The sequence below is a fragment of the Pygocentrus nattereri genome, chromosome 16, assembly GCF_015220715.1.
Source record: "Pygocentrus nattereri isolate fPygNat1 chromosome 16, fPygNat1.pri, whole genome shotgun sequence".
Lineage (NCBI taxonomy): Eukaryota > Metazoa > Chordata > Actinopteri > Characiformes > Serrasalmidae > Pygocentrus > Pygocentrus nattereri.
Window position 1 is genome coordinate 36117815 of NC_051226.1, and position 23699 is coordinate 36141513.

Sequence of the window (23699 nt, forward strand, 5' to 3'; positions counted from 1 at the left end):
CTATATAATATATACTTTATAAACAGTACAAAACACACAACATGCTTCAGAGTTCACTCAGTTTACTGCTTGAAAATATCAGTTTAGACATGTACATCAAAAACAGAGCAGCTGGAGATGACACAGTCACAGGAACTACTGCACAGCAGCCTTCTCGTTATGAAATGGCATCCTAATGTATTATGACTATGCATGAGATTGGAGAAGGCTGTATCAGGTTAGCTGACTGACACCAAACATTGAGATCACAACACGCAAAACACTGAAAGCAGAAAGTGTGCATGCATCCATTTAGCTGTGAACAGTTCCGAAAAATATTCACAAAAGGAGATTCTTTTGGGGACAAGCGTGCTCATAAAATACTAAAAGCACTTAAAAACAACACAATTTAGGCACTAAAACAGCTCATGAGCTTTAGCAACCTTAGCCTCTTTAGGTAAATAACGAGAATAAGGGGAGCACAGGGCATGAACTAACATGGGTCAAAATGAACACACACACACACACACACACACAGCTTGGAAAGCTCATGTGGTTCACACAACATATAACTCCTGAATTAGTATTGAACAAGCCCACTTACCCGAGGTTCACTGATGACAGCTTTGTGGGTTTATGAACCGAAACCACTCGTTTTTCATCTTTACGTGACCACTTTCCAAGCTCGCTTTAACCCTTAGAATTAGGCTGTTTCTTTTACCTTTAAGGCTGACATATGTAAACTGCTCTGCTCTGATTGGCTGCCCTATATCGTGCATCTTTCAACACTCATAGCTGTAACTTTCCTTATAACTTCATTGTGAATGGGTGGGGCTGGATTGCTGTATATGCCAATGCAAAGGTTTTTGTGACCTCAGGACAGGCCGGTTTTTGTGGCCTACTGTCCCACATGCGGACTGGGGTGTAAACAGTACGCTTTGATACGATGTTTACATGCCACATCAAAATCAAAAGAGCAAGGAAAATGAGGTTTTCCATCATTTTTTTTAGCAAAAAAACCAAAAAAACAAGATGTGTTACGTTGTGCCGCGCTCTCCCCGACTTAAAGCACAATAACTCATACAGGTTTGGTAAAAACATGCAAATCTCAAAGCGCTATTAAGTTTCAATTATCAATATTAAAAGAATAATCCAGCAGTTTCCAACTTAATGATGATCTGCCACATCCATGCGATTCCTTTCAATACCATAGAGAAATAGAGGAGAAAATCTGGGAACAATCCAAGTTGGCTTGACAAAACCAGCTGATAAGTCTTTAAAATGTAAAGATTAATAATGAAGGTTATGTAGTAAATACAGTTAAAGGTATATTTATGGGCTATTTTAAAGAGATTATTTTCATTGTTTGGTTATTTAAGCAGTAGAATTCTATAAATGCTATGGCACTGCTGCAATGGTGTTGATAAGTTATCCCAGGTGGTTGCTAAGGTTTTGCAAGGCCCAAGTTCCCAAGGTGTTGCTATAGTACTCCAAAAGGTTGCTTAGATGTTCCTAGGCCATCGCTATAGTATCCCAGATAATTGATCGGGTATTGCCAAGCCATTACTAAAGTGTTGCTAGGCCATAGCTTTGGTATTCCAGCTGGTTCCTCAGGTGTTGCTAGTGTGATGGTGTCCAAAAGCAATGTCTAAAGAATATTAAAGGCTCTGCTGGAATAACAGGAAGAAGTATGATATAATATATAAGTGGAATGGCAGGTTTCAGGATTTTGACCACTCCCCCTTTCATTCCTACAGAACGAAAGTCATGTTTGAACAAACACTGCAAGTTGGATCGGTTAAAAAAAAAGCATAAGCAACGTATTTGGGTATAGGTTCTACCATCCTGCAAAGTTCTGTGGCTCTAGATTGAAAGCTATAGGAAGAGTAGCACCATATGATACAGACAAGGCAGAGAGACATTAGGCTGAAAACTGGTAGAGTATCCCTTTAAACATACGTGAACAGTGGCTGCACCCAAAGCATCACTAAAAAGAAAATACAAGCGTATTAAACAGTAGTTGTTACAAAGCCTCTTGAACAAAGTCAGAAACAAAATTAAATACACACACAAAGTCGAGAGCACCACAGCTTAGCTGACATTCTGTACCAGTGATTATACTGTAAAGGGCTTAAACAGTTAAAATACACAGTGCATTGATAACAGCAATTAACTGTTCTGTGGATTTTAACACAACACAGATTCGATATGCATACGATTAACATGAAAATCAGTACTTTAAGCAAACTTAGTTAAAAGGGAATTTCACTGATTGTTCAGAAAGTTCAAAAAAAGAGCGGGAACTGGTATCCCAGGCGGTTGCTAAGGTGTTAATAATTCAATACACTATAGTATTCTAGGTGGTTGCTAAGGTGTTGCTAGGGCATTGATATAATATCCCAAGTGGTTGCTAAGATGTTAAAAATTTCAATTACTATAGTCTCCTAGGTGGTTGCCAAGGTGTTGCTAGGCAGTTGCTATGGTATCCCAGGTGGTTGCTAAGATGTTAAAAATTTTAATTACTATAGTATCCTAGGCGGGTATGCTAAGGTGTTGCTAGGCCATTGATGTAATATCCCAGGTAGTTGCTAAGGTGTTGCTAGGATGTTGCTCAGTTATCTTGAGTGGTTGCTAAGTTGTTGCTAGGCCATAGCTATGGTATCGCAGGTGTTTGCTAAGGCGTTGCTATGCCAGTCCAGGTGGTACCTAATGTGTTGCTAGGCCGTTGCTATACCATTCCAGGTGGCTGCAAAAGTGTTGCTAAGTCATTGTTATGCTAATCTAGTTGGTCAATTTCTCTATAACAAACCATTTCATGTTCAACTACTTTACATGGCTAATATCTCAACCACTAAATTATGCAGAAAAAAAAAAAAAAAAATCAGTGGAATTCCCTTTTAGTAAGGGAAATGCTAAGTGCTAATCTGAAGTAAGTCCTTTGGATTTGATAAAAAAAAACAAAAAAAACAAGAGGCAACAGAAGAAGCGCGAGAGCTCATCACTGGCAGGCAGGTAAGATCGCACGGAAAATGACCACGTCAACTGCACGCAGGTCAAGGCTTCGGACGCTAACGCGATTAGCGAATCTTTTCAAATTGAACTGGGTCATTTTACTATCGTCTTACATTCACACACGTTAGCAAAGGCCAGTCAGAGAGCTTCCATCCAAGTTTCTCACATCGGCAGCTGTTTTCCCTCAAAAGAAACTCAGAATGAAGCCAACGGTGTTCACCGCTAGCAAATGAAGCGAGCTTAGCTTACAGCTTGAAACTTGAAAATTAGCATCATGCTAAATGGAGCACAAAAGCCAAAATTAGGTTTTTGAAGGATCTCAAGACTTCAGACTTACTTAAGTGACATAGACCGTAACATGTAAACTCGCATGAGCCTCATGCAGACTTACGATCTAAGCTAATCTAACATCATGTAACCTTACATAACTGCACGTAGCCTCAATTCATCGATATTAATATTGTGTGGCGGGGCTTGACTTGAGTCGACTCGCTTTTGGTACCAGCTACATCGTCTTCCGCTGCAGATACAGAACCACCTCAGCGTAGCTAGACATAGCGACGCCACATGAACCTGCTGCAACTTGAAGGAGGCAAATTTTGTTACAGAAGAGACCGATGGCAGCAAGACAAAAGACGGCTGACAAAAAGGAGAGATTGGAATTCAACAGAATTCAGATGATGAGACGATTCTGGTCGATTCCGGTTCTCGAACTGGACCACGAGCCCTTTGAGTACAGCTCGGCTTGACCCGCCATCCTTCAAGGCGCGGGGAAGACAAGCATCGAGACTGTTCTCCGTACTGGCACCCAGGTGGGGGAACGAACTCCCACTGGCTGTCCAAACAGCGGAGTCTCTCGCGGTCTTCAAACGCAGACTGAAGACCGTCTCTTTACACAGCACTTAAATGAGCACTGAATTAAGTATTGAGTGTAATGTATTGTACTGCACTCATGTACTGTGTGGTATTTTATTGTATGGCGCAGAGTTCTGTGGTCAACTCTGCTCCTTTTCTCTCGGTATCAACAGTGACTTGTTTCTAACAATCCCTGAGCTCAGGACCGGCTTGCTCTCCAACCTATTGGCAACTAGCAAAGATACTTTCTCTAGACAGACAAAGCGCTTCTTGTAAGTGGATAAGATCTGGATAAGAGCATCTGCTAAATGCTGTAAATGTAAATGGTTGCTTGAAGGCGACACAACAAGCTATGCTAACCTGGTAGCTAGCGTTAGCGTATGTGTTTAGCGATCCTCCCCAAGCAGTCAGCAGCCTGTAGCGTTTTTATGTCGCCTTTTCGTATCAGCTTAGCTCACTTGGAACCTCGACAGAGGTGATCCCAAAAATAGTACCCGGTACCAGGTACCAAATTTGCCTAATGGAAAACCAAAAAGAGTCGAGTCGGTACCATGCAGCGGAAGAGGAGCCATTGAATTTAAGGCACTAAAAATTCTCAGAATGAATATTTCATATTATTTTAGATTTTAATTTTCACCGTCTTAAATAATCCCCAGAATTACTTTCGCTTTTGTTTTTTCTAAATTGCCTCTTAATTCTCATCAGTTGTCTTCATATAAAATATTTTAGCATGTTATTCTCAGGCTAAGTGCTACACCTGGGAACATCTAACATGTTATTTTAACCATAATGTTGCTTAGTGTTCAGATTCACCAGTTCAGTGCGTAGTGATACAGTTAAAGAGGGGTACCTTTATCCGAGGTCTCCCAGTGGCTTCCAACTGTGTAATGGTTCTCCCAATCATCAGGAGGGAACTGGTCTAAATCCCAAAAAAAGTGCAGATTATCAGTGTATTCTCAGCGACAGATGTGCTGACTGTGATGGAGATATGAAGTATCATGAGCCTTGAAACTTTATAGCCCGCTGTGTTAAAAACAGTTCATTTCTTAAGGCTTTGTGTGCACACTAGAGGCCTCTAGTGGTCAAAAGAATATAGGCCTGTGCAACAAAACTCATTGACGTATCCATTGACGTAATCATACCTGTAAGATTCAATAGAGACGGATAACATGCTTCAACAGGACAATGGCAGTGTCCTTCAAATGGGCAGTGAATGGGGCAATCTTGTGTGGCCTTTCATAATCTCGCATCGCTTCATGTAGCCTCAATTAACCCCACTTACCCTCGACGCGACCTCACAAACTTCCAACACTATGTAACCTTGTGAAGCTTCACAAGGGCTCACGTAACATGACGCAGCCTCGTGAGAGCTCACGTAGTCATCTCGTATGGCACCTCGTATTCTCCCGTGGTCTAATCTAACCTCACACGTGTAACATCATAGAAATGAATGTAACCTCAAACAGCCTACCACAGTGTAACCCCAGTAACATGGGATTGTGAATCGCAACCTCACGTGACATCACGTGACCTCACGCCATCTCTCAAAGCCTCTTTTTCCATAGGCCGGCCACTGCTAAACTACTTTCTGACCTTTTGACCTTGGAGGACACAGGTTAGTATGTCAGACAAAGGCAGCAGGACTTGGCATGTCCCCAATACATTCAACAAAAAAAAAAAAAAAAACATGAAAATTAACAATACTATGGCAGAAAATCCAACAGACGCAGCACTGGACTACGCAAGGCTTTTTAGAGGAAATAAATATATGCAAAATAAAATAAAACATATAAAAATGTGCCAAAACCAAAAAAAAAAAAAAAAAAAAAGGCAGTCACAGCTGAGCACCAGACATGGCCTGTATGTAGTCATGAGCGAGTGGACAGCTTAACGAAGCAACAGAATTCCAGTCCAATTCCCAGTAGATAAAGTTAGCGTCGGAATACATTGACATTGAGCTTTGCTCCAGTTCACCTGAATCAAGCAAAGAGGCGAGAGTCAGAGGGTCAGAGGCGCTGACCGGCTGGCGTCCGGCGGGATACGTCAGGCTTGTTGAAGAGGCGACCAGGTGGGGTATGGAAAGCGCAGTTTTCCCTGCGAGGCCCAGCGTTTGTAGATGCTCTTCTCCGTAACGAAGCGATGGCCGCCTCTCTTGGCTCGTTCGTGCACCCTGTACATCCCGCACTCGTCCAGACGGTAGTTCTCGTAATAGTGATATGGCACCGAGGTGTGGTTGGCAACACTACATGTGCATACAAACATAGGAGGTTACGATCATTCGCAGTTCGTGTGGCCGTGAAGAAGCCTGGGCCGGAAGATTGCTCGCTAACTTGCTAAGCATAAACAGTAATAACTCAAAAGCAACCACTGCAATATTAATAATGCAATGCATTATAAGCACTGTTCATAACTAATTATAAGAGCTCATAAGGTGTATTTGTCCTCTCTAAGTAAAGTGAAGCATACTGGACTAAAGCCTCCTCCATGGTTAAGAGTGAGGCTTCAAGTTGACGTATTTACTGAAGGATTTACTGAAACACTAAAACACAATAAAGCTCATTACAGGCTTAAAATCTCAGAGTTTAAACTAGAGCTGCCGTCAGTGTTTCACCCAATGAGGGAAAGTCAATGTTCACCACTGTCAATGTGCACCACCGTTAGCCTGGCACTGACTTAACACTGCATATCCAATAGAACGGCAGCAGAAATCAGCATCACTGCACTGGAGTGCAGTGTTACAGAGTGAAGGTCTCTCCAGGCCTTCACTCCACAGTGAGTTCACACTCAGTGTGATGTCAGAGGGGGTTCAGGGGAGGGGCTGATGGGTACCTGGTTTACTGTGATGTAATGTAACATTTAAAGTGACAGCGCTGGGTAAGAAAAGCTCACTGTAGCAGTGATTCTAGGCTGGACGTCCTGTTTAGAACATCTGAATATTCAGGACTGAAGCCCTGAAGATGCAGCTCTAACAGCACCAGCAGTGGGAAATAAAATACTGGAAATCTCAGTTGTAAATGAACTTTGTATTGGTCTTTACTTTACACTCTCCAAGCTGGGACTGACTTCCTTAGAACTGACAGTATAACATGTTATTAACACTACTTATAATGCATTATATTAGCCATTCATAATGTAACTAAACATGGCTATAGTGTAATTCAGTGTAATTCATTTTTATAAATATTTATAACCATGTTTATAGTGCCTTATGAATGCATTTTAACATGTTATAAATGTGTTTATAGACGCTTACAAATGTGACATTCATAGAAAGTGAAAAAAAAAAACTACTTACTTCTTTATTTCAATCAACTGTTTTAGTTTTTTAATCAAATGTTATATCGTCCACTCAGTGGGCATTCAAGTGTGTGACTGTGGGTGTGACACAGCTGTTTACCACACCGCACACCAACAATCTGACCAGACATCATTCAAGCTCGTCCAGAAGGAGAGACCAGAGAAATCAGTGGTTTAATCGGTCAGTTATGTGGGTACATGGTCACCTCTCGCCACGTAATGGCACATCATATTTAAAAATCAAACGAATGAATGAATATATGCTGCCTACAACGTCAGCACCCCCAACTTAAAACGGCTTCCCGCATGCCTGGCTGTGACGGGTCAAACTTCACCCATCTTTCTCTCGTTTTTCACAGTATTTATTGATGTATCAATCGTCAACTGCAGCAAATTCCAGTGAAATAAACAATTTCACTCTCTAAATTGTGCTGGCTAACGCCAATGTGCTCGGGCCTCAAGTCGTACCTCACCCCACACAAGTATCTCAAACTGACTTGCTTATGTGATTTCAGACACTGTTCACTCTCAGGCATAAAGGTACTAAACTGTCCCTGGACCAGGCCCCCTCGTCACTGGGGTGGTTTCTTCAAGGCTCCATCTCAGCGCCTTTAGTCAGGGAACATAACTGAACCATAATCCACTGAAATGATCTGTTCTAAGCTGGACTGACTCCACACACCCGCCTCGCCTCCAGGTTATGAAAAGGTACAAATCCGAACTTTTCATCTGGAGGAACTGATTTAAGCTTCACAATCGGACCTTAAAACCACTGACGGAGCTTTGAGGGAACATTTACACTGTTTGTACCTTGATGAACAAAAATGTACCAGCATAGAACCTTTAATTCTAACAGTGTATGATATTTTTCTCTACAAACGTGGTCAAAAGTCCGGCGCATGCTGAAAACAACAGTAACAAGCTTCAATTTTATCCATACTTAGTTCATGTTTGTAGACAACAGCGTGTCACAGTGTCAGAAACCACATAATGAGGTCTATTAGGGATACCGAGCATCTCCATATAGTTTGAGACAAGTATGATTTAGACATGCAGTTAGCACCACGCTAACTGGTGGGGTATAGTTTTCCATTACTTCTAAGCTACATCTTGGCTGAATCATTTAAATGTCAGGAGGTGTCAGGCTGAGTTTTTCAAACCACGACAAAAAGAAACCTGGCTTGATGTTTAGGTCTCAAATGATCTAATATTTAAGTGCTGTTCATCTGCTGGGGGCAGTTTTGGTGTCTACCAGGTCTTACATTACACTGACGGAGATACGATGACAACAGAAGATAACAGGGCGGAACGATTTGCGGTAAACATCTAACCGCGATTTTTCATGCGACTGCAATTTAAATGGTAATTCTTATCTGTAAGGCGTGAAGTTCAGGCCTGTTTTTTTTTGCCCAAGAAGTTCAGAATATCCATTTTTTCTGGCCTAAGGATTGACCCCTGAATGTCGTGTGACAACGCCAATAAGTTGTGGTTGTGATGTCACAACACATGGAGGTTTGGTTGCCTCTGATTGGTCTAACTCATGGACAGTCAGTTCACAAGCTCTGTGTTATCAGGTTAAATTTCCAATCTAAAGCTCAAGACACCATTTTTCCTCACACAGGCTTTAATTCAAATAAACTCTTGCCATTGAAAAACTGCACTCTTAAACCCATGCTGCAAAATCCACGTTATGCGCAATTACATATTTCTACCAGAGAGGTCGCCAACTCCCCAAATCTTACATAATGCAGCTTTAAAACAAGCAAACGACCTATGATGTTTTTATGCTTCACTCACCTGCAATAAGAACCATCCATCATCCCATAAACATCAATGCTGTCACACACCTCCATCGCCAAAATCATGGTGAAAAACCCAGTACTGAGAAATGCACCTGACTTCATTCTGAGAGAGAGAGAGTGAGAGAGAGAGAGAGAGAGAGAGAGAGAGAGAGAGAGAGAGAGAGAGAGAGAGAGAGAGAGAGAGAGAGAAACGGTAAGTCACTCTGGATAAGTGCGTCTGCCAAATGCATGAATGTAAATGTAAAATGAATTTCTTTAGAACTTAAAACTGGATCAGATGCAGGTCAGATGCAGGTGGGAATGAAACTGTCCAGGTAGAGGGGTCATGACAACTTATCTACACATGGATCTGCAACAAAACCGGTCCGGCCTGGTTGAGAACGATACCTGTTCTTGCCCGTCTCGTCCTGGAACACGCGGTCGCAGTACAGCACCTTCTCCCTGCTGACCGTGTAGATGTGAGCGTGTGGGTATTTCCTGGTCAGTTTGACCAGTGTGTTAAACACCCGGCCCTTTCCATCCTGCCTCATGTTCCTCTCAGGACCCCACACCACGTACAGGGTGTCCGCCTCGTGCCTGAAGAACACGTCCTCGTGCCGCAGCAGGTGGGGAACGCTGGTGTGCGAGACGACGCGGACGCTCGTCCGGTTCCCCACGTCACCCTGGAAGCCCCACGTGGGTGCCGCGTTCATACGGATCACGCAGTCGTGTCCATCGATCTCGATGCCCCGCCCACTGCCGCGCATGTGGCCCGAACTGGACACCACGGCACAGCGGCCACAGTGGAGCGCCAGGTACTGAAACAACACAGTATAAACATGATTTTATCAGCAACATTAACTTTGTAGTTCTCCAGTTACAGACTGTAGTCCATCTGTTTCTCTGATACTCTGTTACCCTGTTCTTCAGTGGTCAGGACCCCCTTGGACCCTCACAGAGCAGGTACTGTTTGGGTGGTGGATCATTCTCAGCACTGCAGTAATGCCGACGTGGTGGTGGTGTGTTAGTGTGGTGTGTTGTGTTGTGCCGGTGTGAGTGGATCAGACACAGCAGTGCTGCTGGAGTTTTAAAACACTGTGTCCACTCACTGTCCACTCTATTAGACACTCCTACCTTTGTCGATGAAACATAATCATCTGATTGCTAATTGGCGCCTCCCTGTGGAGAATCTTCAGACTGCTATATGCGAGTTCCCTCACTACAATACCCAGCATTCAAATACATCACACAGCTATCGGGGAGCACAGCCACTGATGTAGAGGCTAATAAACATAGATGTGACATTCGTCTTCATAGCATTCATTCCAGAAAAAGCAAGAAATTAAATTCAAAACTTCAGAGTTCCCAATATTTGCCCCAAATCAGCTGCTGTTTTTCAAAAGCTCTTCCCACCTTTAAGAAACCTCACCAGAAGTGGGTTTTCCTAGATTTCATATTTACAGCTATGGCTTATAATGCTCCTTTAAATATAATCATATCGCAGACTTCTCTGGTGAATAAAAGAAGCTTTTCTACAACTAAAAAAAAACAGAATAAAAGAAGAACTTACGCGAAAATCAGATGTTTCAGACGATGGAATCCTCTCATAGCCACGGAGGCCCAGGTCAACAACACCGTCTCCTGTTCTGGTTACATGACTGTACCACAGCACCAGAAAGAGGGTGAAGATGAGGAGGCAGAGCCAGCGGATCTTCTGCATGGAGGCAGAGCAGATGTGTCAGCTGGACGTCAACACATTTACTCATCACAGCCAATCTGCCATGGGAACGTATGCAAAGGTCAGACGCCACCATTTCGTTTACCAAGTTTCCAGTCAAAAAGATGAAAAAATTAAAAACAAGAGTTTCCATAGCGACAGAGAAGTTGGGCCTCCTAACAACCACCTGGAAGACCTGGTCGAAACCAACACTAACCCAATCAGATAAACAGCACTGAAAGCTTTCCTCTTTGAGACAGAGGAGAAAATCAAGCGGCCGTTTTGACTGGAAATTAAATCAACGGAAGGTCGTCTCTGATTTTTTTACAGAACTATGTACACTTTAAATCCATTTTAACACATTGTTTGGGATATTCTGGCTCTCACGGGCTTAGCTATGAGCTACTAGTGATTTGCAGTGATGTTTACAATGTAAATCTCAAATATAATCATGAGGAAAACCGTTTAAATCACGCCTGGAAACACGACGTTTCCTAGGCATTTTAATGACACGCTGGGATGCATGTATGCGGTGAATAAAGCGCAGTGAAAGGAAGTATTTGCCTCCTCTTGATTCCTTCTGTGTTTGCATATTTGTCAGATTAGTTTCAGGTCTTCAGACAAAATGTAACGTAAGGCAAAAGCAACCCGAGTAAAACCTGAGAAAAACGTGTCCAAGACCAACTGGGCCTCTGTGAAAAAGTATTATTACTCCTTCAACCAAATACAGTTAACAACTGGGGATCAATTAAACACAACCAGGATTACTGCTGGTCCTCTGGAGTCTAAACATCCCTTAAAAAGAACGTTCCAGCAACGTTAAGCAGGCCAAAAGGTCTCAACAAGCAGAGCGCCAAGCCACAATCAAAGGAAATTCCAGAAGAAATGAGAAGGGAAGCTACAGCTGTAGAAACACATGAGTATAAAAGGGGTTACAAGGCCATTCCTAAAACGCTGGCATTCCAGCGAAAGACATTATCTCCAAGTGGAAAAAACCTGGAATTACAGACTGTAGTCCATCTGTTTCTCTGATACTTTGTTACCCCCTTTACCAGGTTCTTCGGTGGCCAGGACCCCCATGGACCCTCACAGAGCAGGTACTATTCAGGTGGTGGATCATTCTCAGCACTGCAGTAACACTGACGTGGTGGTGGTGGTGTGCTGGTACGAGAGGAACAGACACAGCAGTGCTGCTGGAGTTTTTAAAACACGGTGTCCACTCGCTGTCCACCCTATTACCTTGTTGCTCCACTATGTAGATAAAAAGCCAGAGACAGCAGCTCATATGTGTCAAGTGGAGAAATCCTGGGAAGGTGGAAAATTCTTCCAGAAGTGGCTGGTTCCTCCAGGAGCTCAACAACAACAACAACAACAACAACAACTAATTCAGGAAGTGACAAAAGAACCCAGACAAACATCTGAGGAACTGCAGGCCTTGCCCACCTCAGATAAGGTCAGCATTCAGGCTTCCACCTTTAGAAAGATACTGGGCAAAAATGGTATCCATGGGAGAGTTGCCAAGCGAAAACCACAGTTAACCAAAGGGAATATAAAGGCTCGTCTCACATCTCCCAAAAAAACATTTGTGTCTTGGAATAATGCTCTGTGGACTGACGAATCGAAAGTGGGTCCAGCTACATTCAATGTAAAGCTCACACAGCATTCCACAATATAAACATCATGACAGCGAAACATGGTGGAGGCAGTGTGATGCTGTGGAACCATGAATTCTGCCGTCTACAGTCATGAGTCCATCACCTAAAGCTCGAGCACAATTCGGTGAGGCAGCAAGACAGCAGTTCATGCTTGATTGCGGCTGAATTAAAGCAATTCCGCAAAGAAGAGCGGGCCGAAATTCCTCCACAGCGGTGTGAAAGACGGATCTCCGGTCATAAAAATCGTCTGGCTACAGTTGTTGCTGCTAAAGGTGGCACAACCAGTTGTCGGGCTTAGGGCAGCAGCAGTTCACCAAGTGCTGCAGAACGTTTGGGTTTCTTCGTGTTCTCCTCACATATTCATTCCATTTCGTATGAAGATCTGAAACCATACAATGTGACAAATACGCAAAAAGCCATAGCTGGACTGTTCATTGGTGAAGCTCAGCTAAAAGGAGATCAGTTCAGGGAGCTGGTTGGTCATTTTTATAGGACTCTTTGATGAGCTTTGACCGCAGCAGATGTTTTGAGGAGTAAGAGAATCATCCTACCAGATACTTCATGTCCTGCTGAAACCTGCTGCACAGTCATGGCTCCCACCTACACATAAACAGTGCATGATGAAGCCAAAGTACGGAGGCCCTAAGAGGTCACATGGCATTTATTTTTAATAATGCGTGGTCACAAATTACTATACTGAGGTCACAAAATAATACAATGAGATTAAAATGTATTACATTGAGGCCACAAACTACTACACTGAAGCAACAAACTACTAATTTGAGGCCACAAATTACTATACCGCAGCCAGGAACTCCTATATTGAGGCCACAAATTACTACACTGAAGCCAGGAACTGCTATATTGAGGCCACAAATTACTAAACGGAAGCCAGGAACTGCTATATTGAGGCCACAAATTACTACACTTAAGCCAGGAACTGCTATATTGAGGCCACAAATTACTACACTGAAGCCAGGATCTGCTATATTGAGGCCACAAATTACTACACTTAAGCCAGGAACTGCTATATTGAGGCCACAAATTACTACACTGAAGCCAGGATCTGCTATATTGAGGCCACAAATTACTACACTTAAGCCAGGATCTGCTATATTGAGGCCACAAATTACTAAACGGAAGCCAGGAACTGCTATATTGAGGCCACAAATTACTACACTTAAGCCAGGAACTGCTATATTGAGGCCACAAATTACTACACTGAAGCCAGGATCTGCTATATTGAGGCCACAAATTACTACACTTAAGCCAGGATCTGCTATATTGAGGCCACAAATTACTACACTGAAGCCAGGATCTGCTATATCGAGGTGACGAGTTATGAGAAATCTCATAACTGAATTCCTGCCGCTCCTGATTAAAATCACCAGCACGTCACTCCGGCAGCCCTAAAGCGGCCCTGCAGACCCGACGCAGCGACACGCCGCGCAGTCATTTCACCACAAACTCCACAAAAAATCAACAATAAACCCCAATAAACACAAATATGACCAGCTGCCCGAATTAGCATCCTTACATAGCCTTGGCACGCCGATGTTTATGTTCCGTAGTAAAACACGGTCCCGACGTTTTAGTTCCGGCTACATTTTCATTCATAAATAAAGGACTAAAACATTTATGTGATTTTTTTATGTTCTACTTACGTGGGAGGAGCTGTACTTAGACACGTGTGCAAAAAAGAACCGTAAAAATAAGACACTTGTTGATTACAACAAACATCACGACTCAAAAGTCCCGATGTCCGACTCGTGAACGAATCAGTTCTTGAGACTCGGTTCTCGGTCGAACCGATTCATTTATGGATTCATATCACCATTATGTCCTTTCTGTAGGACGGCCGCTGCTGAACCTTTGGGGGCGATTCTAGGGGTCAACACCGCGACTTTCTGGAAGCGAAGTGATATGAAATTTACCAGTTTCATAGCAGAAACAGCGCGAACCATGTTTAAATCAATCAATCAATCAATCAATCAATCAACCAATCAATAAATAAATAAATACATAAATTCTTGCGGGGTAATAACCACAAATCACAACCGTGTAAAATCACAACATGCAACACCACATTGCGACATATTTTTAAGACGGTTTCCTTTTCTGTAACATGTGTCCGGCCCTCTGCTATGAGGCCCTCTGATGTGACAGTGTAGACATCTGGGGGCAGTCGTAGAGGTCAGGGAACCAGCCCTGTGACTGGAAGGTCACCGGTTCGATCCCCTTGGCTGACAGTCCATGACTGAAGTGCCCTTCAGCAAGACACCTAACCCCCAATTGCTCCCCGGGCGCCGTGGATAGGGCTGCCCACCGCTCTGGGCAAGTTTGCTCACTGCCCCTAGTGTGTGTGTGTTCACTAGTGTGCAGGTTTGTGGGTGTTTTACTGCATGGATGGGTTAAACGCAGAGGTCTAATTCCACAGTGTGTAAACACAGTGACCAATGGCTCTGAATTCTTGTCTATCTGAGATATTTTGGCTTTGTGACCAAACATGAAGACCATGGCAAAAAAACTTGTGGCTTGGATTTTATTTATAGTGATTTATTTACCGCTTCATCCAGACCTGAGTTATTTAAATGGAAATTCTGGAATTCACCTGACTGCACATCTTTGGACGAGCAGACAGTGGAGAACATACAAAGTCCAAGCAGCAAGGCCCCTGGCTGCCCGGCCGGGGAATCGAACCCAGGCCCTTCTTGCTGTGCCACCTTGCATCATGGAATTTAATTTAAAAACGGAATATTTCCGTGCAATCGCATTAGTTTGCTTGCAGTCGACCCTGATTTTGTCACTTTGTCAAAGATGCGGCGTGTCGTTTGAAACCTTATTAGAAAGCCGTGAAAACCTGGAGGCTGTGTTCTAATTTCACATCTCGATCCAATTATTATCCTTTCTCTGCTTCATATTTCTTCTTCATTGGTTCTGATTAGTGTTCGCTTCTATTCATTTGCATTTTATTGCTGTATTTCATTATTCTCTTCCTCTGCCCTGGCTGTGCTTACAGCAGCGCAGCATGATGACTGATGTCTTCAATATTGTTACACGTGCAAACATGGAAACACGTCAAAAAGACACCTGGCGTCCAGAGAATCTTCACAGACACGGTATTACTGCGTTTGAATAGTCACTGTGGACGCTAAACGCCACTCGCTGACCTGAAAGTCTTCAAATATCAAGCGAAGCTTACTGAATCGATGAATCGGTCGCCGGATTTGCTGAAAAAGACGAAAAGTGCGAAAGAATCGATTCTGAAAAAGCGAATCGGATCTTCCGTCCCTGTCGAAAGTCGTTGGAGGGTCGAGGTAACACGCCCGCCCGTCTTGCGACTCGATTGGTCCAGTTTTATCGAGAAAGCGCTGCTATTGGTCAGACCAGCTGTCGGTCAAGCTTCGCCCCGCCCACAGCGAAAGTGATGTTCGTACGTGAAATGCGGCGTCGCTGGGAACGTCCTTCTGCAGCCGCAGTGTGAGAGGGAGTGAGTATGCCCGCTTGGTTTTCAGCTCTGTGTCTCTCAGTGGCGGATTTCTGAACGTTTTAATGGTTTTTAATGGACCACTTCCTACGAAACGGTCATTAGTTTGTCTCGAAACGGCCGCGGTGCGATGGACTGCCGTGGCTGCTGCTGGCGAGTAGCTAGCAGGCTAACTGGCCGTGCTGCTTGTAGAGACATTGGGTCCGTCCCAATACCCACTGAGCTGACTTGCCTCCTTATGGAGCTGACTAGTATATTAAAGGGAAACTCCACCGATTTATCAGAAATTCTGCATAGCTAGATAAATTATAGAGTCAGAACTGCCCGCAGTGGTGGTGATAGGAACCAGACGTCCACCTCTAAAAGCCCCCTCACAGAACGTATTGCATGAAATGGCCATGAGACACTGTTTTATGGTAGTTGCGTGCTAAAGTCTGGGCTTAAAATGTTTTAATCCAGTCATTCATCCGTTCGTCGCGGAGGGATATAAGTGCAGGGCACTGCACAGCAAAATAGTCCCTAAAGAAAACGTATTATTTCATATTAATGACTGATGTGTCATCATCATTTCATATAACTCAGAGGACTCGTGTAGGTTCTCTGGATAGTAAATAGAATGGCTGTATTCGTGTTGATCGAGGTTCAGCAGCTTCCTAGCACCACCACTGTAAAGCCACCTGAGTCTCTGCAGTGAGCTGTTTCACATCAAACCCTTTCGGATGACTGTTTACACAGCCAGGACTGAATTAGTGAGAAATTTTGAAACATGGGTGGAATTCCCCTTTCAGTTCAATGGATGCTTGTAAGTCACGGTCTGTCAACCTTGCTTCCTTTGTAGCGCACATTTTAGTGCTGATCTGCTCCAAAACCCACATTTTAATCCCACGCAGGGCTTTATAATGTGCCTGTGAGTTGAATCAGGCCTGGGAAATAACATCTAGTGCAGATGGGATGCAGGTGCGCTGTTTACTGAGATGGGAAGCTGCCAATATAGCCAGACTGTTGAGTATTGGGACACAGCCGCAGACAGCAGGACCAAGTGCAGAGGGAACATGTCATGTCTGCTGGTTTTACTGCCTACACGGTGAGTGCGGCAGAAGAGCCGCCTTTTGTTTAAAACCAGAGAGGTCCTCAAAAGGCTCCAGCCCAGCTTAGCTAGGAGGACCTTGCCAGTCTGCATTCCTTCACTGCTCACCACTGAGAATCGTTCGCTGCCGGCTCCAGGTCTAATGACCTGCACGTTCGTTTCAGTGATATGAGACATGTGAACTCTAATGTGGTCAAGCTGACACTTTCACAAGGGTCGGTTCACTAAAGCCCCGTTGACTTAAAGGGCCCATGTCCCGCATTTTTTCCAGTTTTACTTTTTTATTTTTTATTATTTTAGCATTTGTTTGGGTTTTCGGGCTGAAAACAGTCACCATTCCTTTGTATGTAACTCTCTTTATCTCTCAGAATTGAATTGAACGTGCTGTTTTTATTTCGGGGCCATTAAAGGGTCCATATCCTCCATTTTTCTCATATATTGTCCCCCCCCCCCCGAGATGCACTTCTGACTTTTGCGTGCTTGTGTGGTCACAGTTTGTTCCTCATGAGCGCTGACCGCTTTTTATCCTCGCGAATGTTCTTGTTACTCTGCCTTTAAGAGTATTACATGTAAACGAGCTCTGTTCTGATTGGTCGTCCTGTGTTGTGCCTCATTCAAAGAAAGCATGTGAAGCTGAAACACCCCCTTCTGTATTAGTGAGCGTGCTGAACTGCTGAAGGCCAAATAGGTGGCGATGTGTAAATGAGTTCTTGTGACATCACAAACAATTCAAAATGGGCTGTTTTGTCAGGATGTATGGACTTCATGGAGTGGGGAGTGAATGGCGTGGTTTGGAACTTTGACGGAATCTACACGTCTTCAAACGGCTTTGTTTATAGAATGCTGTATGTAAATTAGCTCTGTTCTGATTGGCTACCTAGTGTTCCTCATTTGAAAAGCAGTAGCTGAAGCAGGCAGCGGTAGACTTCCGTAGGCTGGCTGTTCTGAAGCTTTACATACTGCGACAGACTTTTATTTTGGAAAAGGAGCTTTGAGGAAGATGTCGTTTTCCATGATTTGGGTCCTTGACGTTAGGTTTGCTAGGTTTTAGGGACTGTAGCAGAACAGGCTGAGTATACGGTACATTGAAGGCATCTACGCAGCTTTTTCTTCGTATGTGCGTTCAGGAGAGGCCCATGACTCACCGAGCGCCCACTTCGTTGTCCTTTTGATGTCCGTGCCAAATCATGTTAAGAAATATCAGAGTAACATGACTACCTGGCGTTGGTTTGCGCTCTTGCCAAGCAACGTCCACTGTGTGTTGAAATGTGAGCTTGTTGTACTGTTTATTTAAGCAAAGGCACTAAAAGTAACCAATCAGTCTGATAAGCACCTTTCTGCTGTTTCCAGGCAACCGTGATGATCAGCCATGGAACCATGAGAAGCCAAAGGCCTGACTCTGGATCAGTTCTAACCCAGGCTACATAGAACAAGGCCAGTGACCGCCGCCCTGTTTGGACTGATCTGTGGTCAGTGTGAAGGCCTGAGGGCAGGACTGTGGATGTGAAGGCTGCACGTGGAGTGGTGGGAGGGGTGGAGCGGCGCGGCGATGTCTGTCAGAAGTGCAGAGGGGGTGTCCATCATGCAGGCCTTAGCCATGACCGTGGCTGAGATACCTGTGTTTCTGTACTCCACCTTCGGCCAGGTACGGACATCTTACCTACAGTAGCACACCTGGGCACAAAGGTCCCCTCCGTTCAACACTTTTAGCCCCTTAAAGAAACGGGTTGGGTGAAATGTGCATGATTGCAGCTGCACATTTTGCTTCTTTAATTCAGAAGTAGAGCTGCTAGGTTCGATCTACGTTCCCACCCTCACCTGTGGTCATGAGCTTTGGGTAATGACCGAAAGATTGAGATCGCAAATACAAGGGGCTGAAATGAGTTTCCTCCGCAGGGTGTCTGGACTCTCCCTTAGAGATAGGGTGAGAAGTTCAGTCATCCGGGAGGGACTCGGAGTAGAGCCGCTGCTTCTCCACGTCGAGAGGAGCCAGCTGAGGTGGTTCGGGCATCTGGTTAGGATGCCTCCTGAATGCCTCCCTCGGGAGGTGTCACAGGCAAGTCCACTCAAGAGGGTGAAGACCCAGGACACGCTGGTGTGACTATATTGCCCAGCTGGCGGTCTGGGCCTCATTGCTTAGGATGCTAACGTCCTAACAAACACTGGAAGTCAATAGTCACCTAAACCATTTCATCACAAATACTTGCCAAGATCTTTTTGTACTCTCTTCAAATGATGTCAGAAAGTTACGTGATCAGAATGGCATTGACATTATTTACAATTAAGCTATAAATGGAACTGCATTCATCTGCATAATGATCCTGCTTTCTGGTGCCGTTCCATCTTTAACTCTAGGATGAGGCTCGGCAACGAGCGGCTCTTTTACTGCCCTGTTGCGGCTCCACAGCTGAATCAGATCAGTAGGTAATAATAAAATAATCCTCTCTACAGTAAAATAAAGCTCTGCTGATCCTTCAACACAGTTTAACAGCAAATGGTCTTAAACGCTGGAGTTAATGTAGAACTGCTGCTTCACCCTTTAACCCTGAAGATCAGCGCAGACTGTCGGTCACCATAGCAACACAGACAACAGTCTCGCTTTGTTAGTATCTCAGGAAAAGGAAAAAGAGAAAGATTTAAGATAAACATCAATAATAAGGAGATAAATGGATTTGATTTAATAATCATTCCAGCTGATTTCCTGATACGTTTAACCTGCAACGAGAAACTGTCAAACCCTAAGGGGCAGTCATGGTTGTGGCCGGGAAGTTGCCCGTTCGATCCCCAGAGCCGACAGCACATGACTGAGGTGTCCTTGAGCAAGACACCCAACCACCAACTGCTCCCCGGGCGCTGCGGATAGGGCTGCCCACCGCTCTGGGCAAGCATGCTCACTGCCCCCTAGTGTGTGTGTGTTCACTAGTGTGTATGTGGTGTTTCACTGCATGGATGGGTTAAATGAGGAGGTGAAATTTCCTCATTGTGGGACTAATAAGGGTCACTTAATCTAATCAATCTAATCTAAAAAGTCACGAGGCTGAAGTCGCTTCTCAACCACCAGCTTCTTATCTGAATTCTCCCGTTCCACCTTAATTCGCCCTAACGGTGCAGCAGTTAAGGTGGAACGGGAGTTCGGTTGAGAAGCGACTTCGGCCTCGTGAACAGGACAGTTTGAACAAGAAGCGAGCAAATGAGAAACCGAGAAGCCTCGTAGAAAATCAAGAGACGAAACTGATCTACTTTAGAGGGAAAGTGTCCTGCCAGAGATGTGAGAAAAGCAGCTATAGCTGAGCTAAAGCTTAAAGCAGAGAGAAGTAAGTCTGTTTTCGTTTCGTGAGACACATTGTCTCGTCTTGACATTTGGGTTGCGACCCTTGTTCTAGGCTGACCCTAGACCCAGTTTCAGTCTGTGAGAATGTAAAGTGACCCCTAAAGACTGATTATTGGCTACTCTGACCGCCATCGTCGTCTGCCTGCAGTGCACATACGCTGGAATGGCTGATCTTACCTTTGCCTCAGCTAATCGAGTCTTATCTTACCGTGACCTGAGTTTGCCCCAGCATTAGCGCTCTGACCAACTCCCGCTGCAAACAGATAAACATCAGTTGTAGATTATTGATCGTTAACTTGCCCAAATTTCTGTTTAGAAACTGGACTGAAACTGAGGTTCTAAGTCCCTCAGGATGGGAAGGCCTGCTGCTGTCTGCTCAGTGGAGCTGGTAGAGTAGATGTGCTGGAACTAAATCTCTTCAGCTACAAACACGTGTTCCCAACATGCCAAACCGATCAGGTCTCCTCTGCTTCAGCTCTGGTCTCTACCCTCCAGCCATAGTTTAAACTTCAGTGCAGGAGTCTGATCACTGTCTGTGTCTCCATCTCCAGGGCGGAAAGCAGTTTTCCTTTCAGTTCCAGATGTTTTGAGGGTGTCTTGAGTTTCTCCTTTCTCTCTGTTTGTCTCCCTCTTCGTTTGTTTTCCTTTAAACTAACTGTGCTTCCCTTTGTGTCCTCAGGAAGGAGCCGTGAGCTCATGCTCACTTTCGCTTAGACAGTTTATCAGATTTCACGGCTTAGTTTGGTTTCATGAAAGTGTGCGGGTGTCTAATTGGGTTCAGGTTGAAAAAAGAATAGGCTGAGTTTAGACGGCTGGCTGTTCCCACCCAGCAAGAATTCTGCAAAAACGTCTGGATCCGGAGTAAAATTCAACACATTCGTTCATAAAAGTTCAGTTATGTAGTTTATCATATCTGAAACTATCTATATAAATAATATGTATTTTATATGTATATGTCATTTTTTTTGTTACAGGAAATTTAAATTGGCCATTTTATCTCATTTTAGTGCATAAAAATATCAGTAAATAAAAAAAAATTGTATTATTTATTTTTATCTGAGTTTTACATACTGGAGGGAAAAAAAACCTTAAAATATAAAATAAAATTGTCAGCTTTTCCATGGGCCTTAATACTTAAATACTTAAATATTATATCATTTAAATATATAATTACACATTAAATATTTAATGAATAAATTATGTAATTAAAATAAATCATATTTATTTTGAAAAAATATAAAATATTAACAATGTGAAATAGTAACTTGAATTTAATTTAAAAACTACCGGTGTATTTTAGTACGAAACTGTATGGTTATTATTGAATTATAATAGTATTATTATCATTGCTTCTATGGGATGGCTACTACTATTATTATACTAGTTATATCCAAAAAAGTGTGTGTTAAAGATGCATTTAGAGCTGCAACTAAAGAGGGTAACATCTACGTCTGGATATTGTCATTATCTTCAGAAAACTTCATTATAGGGGAATAAATAATTGATAAACTTTTAATGTACATTAATATAACAAGATTTAATTAGTCACTTTGCACCGTTTCCATTGGTCCGTTCATGTTGAAATGTTCATACAATGTAAAAGCCAGTAAGATTTAAAGGTTTTGATTGAACATTGACTGTAATAGTTTATATAATGGCACCCCCTGCCCTGCCTCCATGTTTCTGATGCTCCTCTCTGTCTCACATGTCTCCTCCCTTTCTCGCCCCCCACACCATATTTTCTCCTCTCTCAGTCTATTTTCTCTCAGCTGCGGTTGACTCCCAGCCTGAAGAAGGTGTTGTTTGCGACGGCTCTGGGCAGCGTCGCCCTGGCGCTGACGGCGCATCACCTGAAGCGGCGGGGCCGGAAGAGGAAGCAGCCAGCGGAGAAGTCGGCGGTGAAGCCGGTGGGCATTCCTGAACAGCTGCTTCGCTCCGGCAGACCGGCTTCGCTGAAGAGGGGTGAGGATGCACATCTGCCTTCATCACCGCCTCCTTCACACCGTTTACAGAGTCCGCTTACTGACAAATGTAGCTCATCAGCAAAGACATGTTTGCGTCTTTAGTTCTGCACTGGGCAAAGTAGCCACTCATTTAATTACGTAGTCGATGAATCTAAATCATCACACTCTTGTCCGAGGGAGCACCCGGCTATATCTGTTTCAGACATGCTCACTTGACTTAACGTATTTAACCCTAATGGCACATTAAGTGATTTCAGATAGCCTTGCATGTGGTTACTGACACTGAATGACCTGCTTTCTATATAAAAGGAGAAGCAAGTCTTTTTGAGATTACTTGGCAGTTCTCTGTTGTTTGAGGATAATTTTAGGCTTGCAGTTTGCATGTTAAGTGGTGAAGTATAAGCTTCCAGTTCTTGTTCCCATAAACGTTTCCTTGGAAGTGGACTTTCTCTTGGCTTTGATGAGTACAGACCCTGAGGGCTTTTTATAGTTTTATTAATGTAACGTTTTTAATGTGGCTTTGCTTGTTTTCAGGTCCGTTTCCAGGACGGCAGATGATGAGCCCTAGTACTCGCAGCAATGACACAATGAGTGGAATCTCGTCACTCGCTGCCAGCAAACACTCCAGTTCATCACACAGCATTGCTTCGGTATGATAATACTGATGATAATAATAATAATAATAATAATAATAATAAAGGTTATATTTATGTACACCTTTCGCAAACCCCAGGACACTTAACAGTTACAACAGCACTACAAATCGACAGCAAACAAAACACTTGCAGTTCCCCTGCTGGCATGGAGAAACCTCCTGACCAGTCTTACAGCTTACATCCCAGTCAGACTCCGCTACCACGGTGAAAATTCTACTGGTTTGTGGCCCAGACAAACAGTGTGTAGGGGGTGAAAGGTTTTCCAGCCTGAGGCCCAGTCACACTCTGCTACAGCAGTAAAGATTGTCCCGGTTCAAAGAATGTCACGGCACAAACTCCACTTCCATGGTAAAGAGTCTCCCAACTTGCAGCTGAATTAAATTCTGCCATCATGATGCACCCTCCCCCAAATTTCTGGCTCACGGCCCAGTGCTGTGGTGATAATCCTGGGTGAGAAGTCTCACAGCCTGCGCCCAGGACAAACTCTGCCTTTGTGGTGAAGTCTCCCTGTTCACGGCCCAGTCATATTCGGCTACCTCAGAGAGTCACTTGGCCTGTGGCCCAGCCAAACTCCACTACAGCGAGAGTTCCCGGCTTGTGGCCCAGTCAAACTTCACAAACGTAGTGAAAAGTCTCCCGGGTCATGGATCAGTCAAACCCCACTATGGCAGTAAAGTGTCTCCTGGCTTGCTCACGACCCAGTTAAAATCCGCACCCAGCCTGTGGCCCAGTTGAAATTTGCTTCCGCAATGAAAGGTCTCCCAGGCATTGGCCCAGTCACACTCTGCTATGGTAGTGAATCTTCCAGCCTGCGACCCAGTCTCACACCGCTGCAGTTTTGAAAAATCTTTGTTCACGGCCCACTCAGACTCTGAAAA

The 23699-nt window shown here is 43.9% G+C and overlaps 2 protein-coding genes across 5 annotated transcripts in view; one reads left to right on the forward strand and one right to left on the reverse strand.

Annotated features, from left to right (window-relative positions):
* Positions 1–13847, reverse strand: st6galnac4 (ST6 (alpha-N-acetyl-neuraminyl-2,3-beta-galactosyl-1,3)-N-acetylgalactosaminide alpha-2,6-sialyltransferase 4). 4 transcript variants are annotated; one of them, XM_037546129.1, is made up of 6 exons: positions 13834–13847; positions 12848–12896; positions 10495–10638; positions 9333–9742; positions 8941–9048; positions 5890–6088 (listed from the first exon to the last, which is right to left on the reverse strand). In XM_037546129.1, exons 2-6 carry the CDS (start codon positions 12857–12859, stop codon positions 5890–5892), a joined length of 873 nt encoding a protein of 290 aa, XP_037402026.1. In that variant the 5' UTR covers positions 12860–12896; positions 13834–13847. The 4 variants fall into 4 exon arrangements, with proteins under 4 accessions (XP_017580728.1, XP_037402026.1, XP_037402028.1 ...); XM_037546131.1 differs by having other exon boundaries at positions 10495–10700; positions 13834–13845; XM_017725239.2 differs by lacking the exon at positions 13834–13847 and having other exon boundaries at positions 1–6088; positions 12848–13143.
* Positions 13848–15703: 1856 nt separating this feature from the next.
* miga2 (mitoguardin 2) overlaps positions 15704–23699 on the forward strand; it is a 28976-nt gene continuing 20980 nt past the window's right edge. Inside the window, exons 1-4 of the mRNA XM_017725220.2 lie at positions 15704–15786; positions 18221–18515; positions 21956–22163; positions 22700–22815. Of these exons, the coding sequence (XP_017580709.1) occupies positions 18420–18515; positions 21956–22163; positions 22700–22815 (420 nt within the window). The 5' untranslated portion in view covers positions 15704–15786; positions 18221–18419. The remainder of the gene's footprint in view (positions 15787–18220; positions 18516–21955; positions 22164–22699; positions 22816–23699) is intronic.

What these genes read in the sequence shown, in the direction of transcription:
- st6galnac4 (XM_017725239.2), bottom strand. An exon ending in CTGAAACATCTGATTTTCGC is followed by an intron (nt 9,743 to 10,494) that starts GTAAGTTCTTCT and finishes GTGTTGTTTCAG; the next exon opens with TACCTGGCGCTCCACTGTGG. An exon ending in GACGAGACGGGCAAGAACAG is followed by an intron (nt 9,049 to 9,332) that starts GTATCGTTCTCA and finishes TCTCTCTCTCAG; the next exon opens with AATGAAGTCAGGTGCATTTC.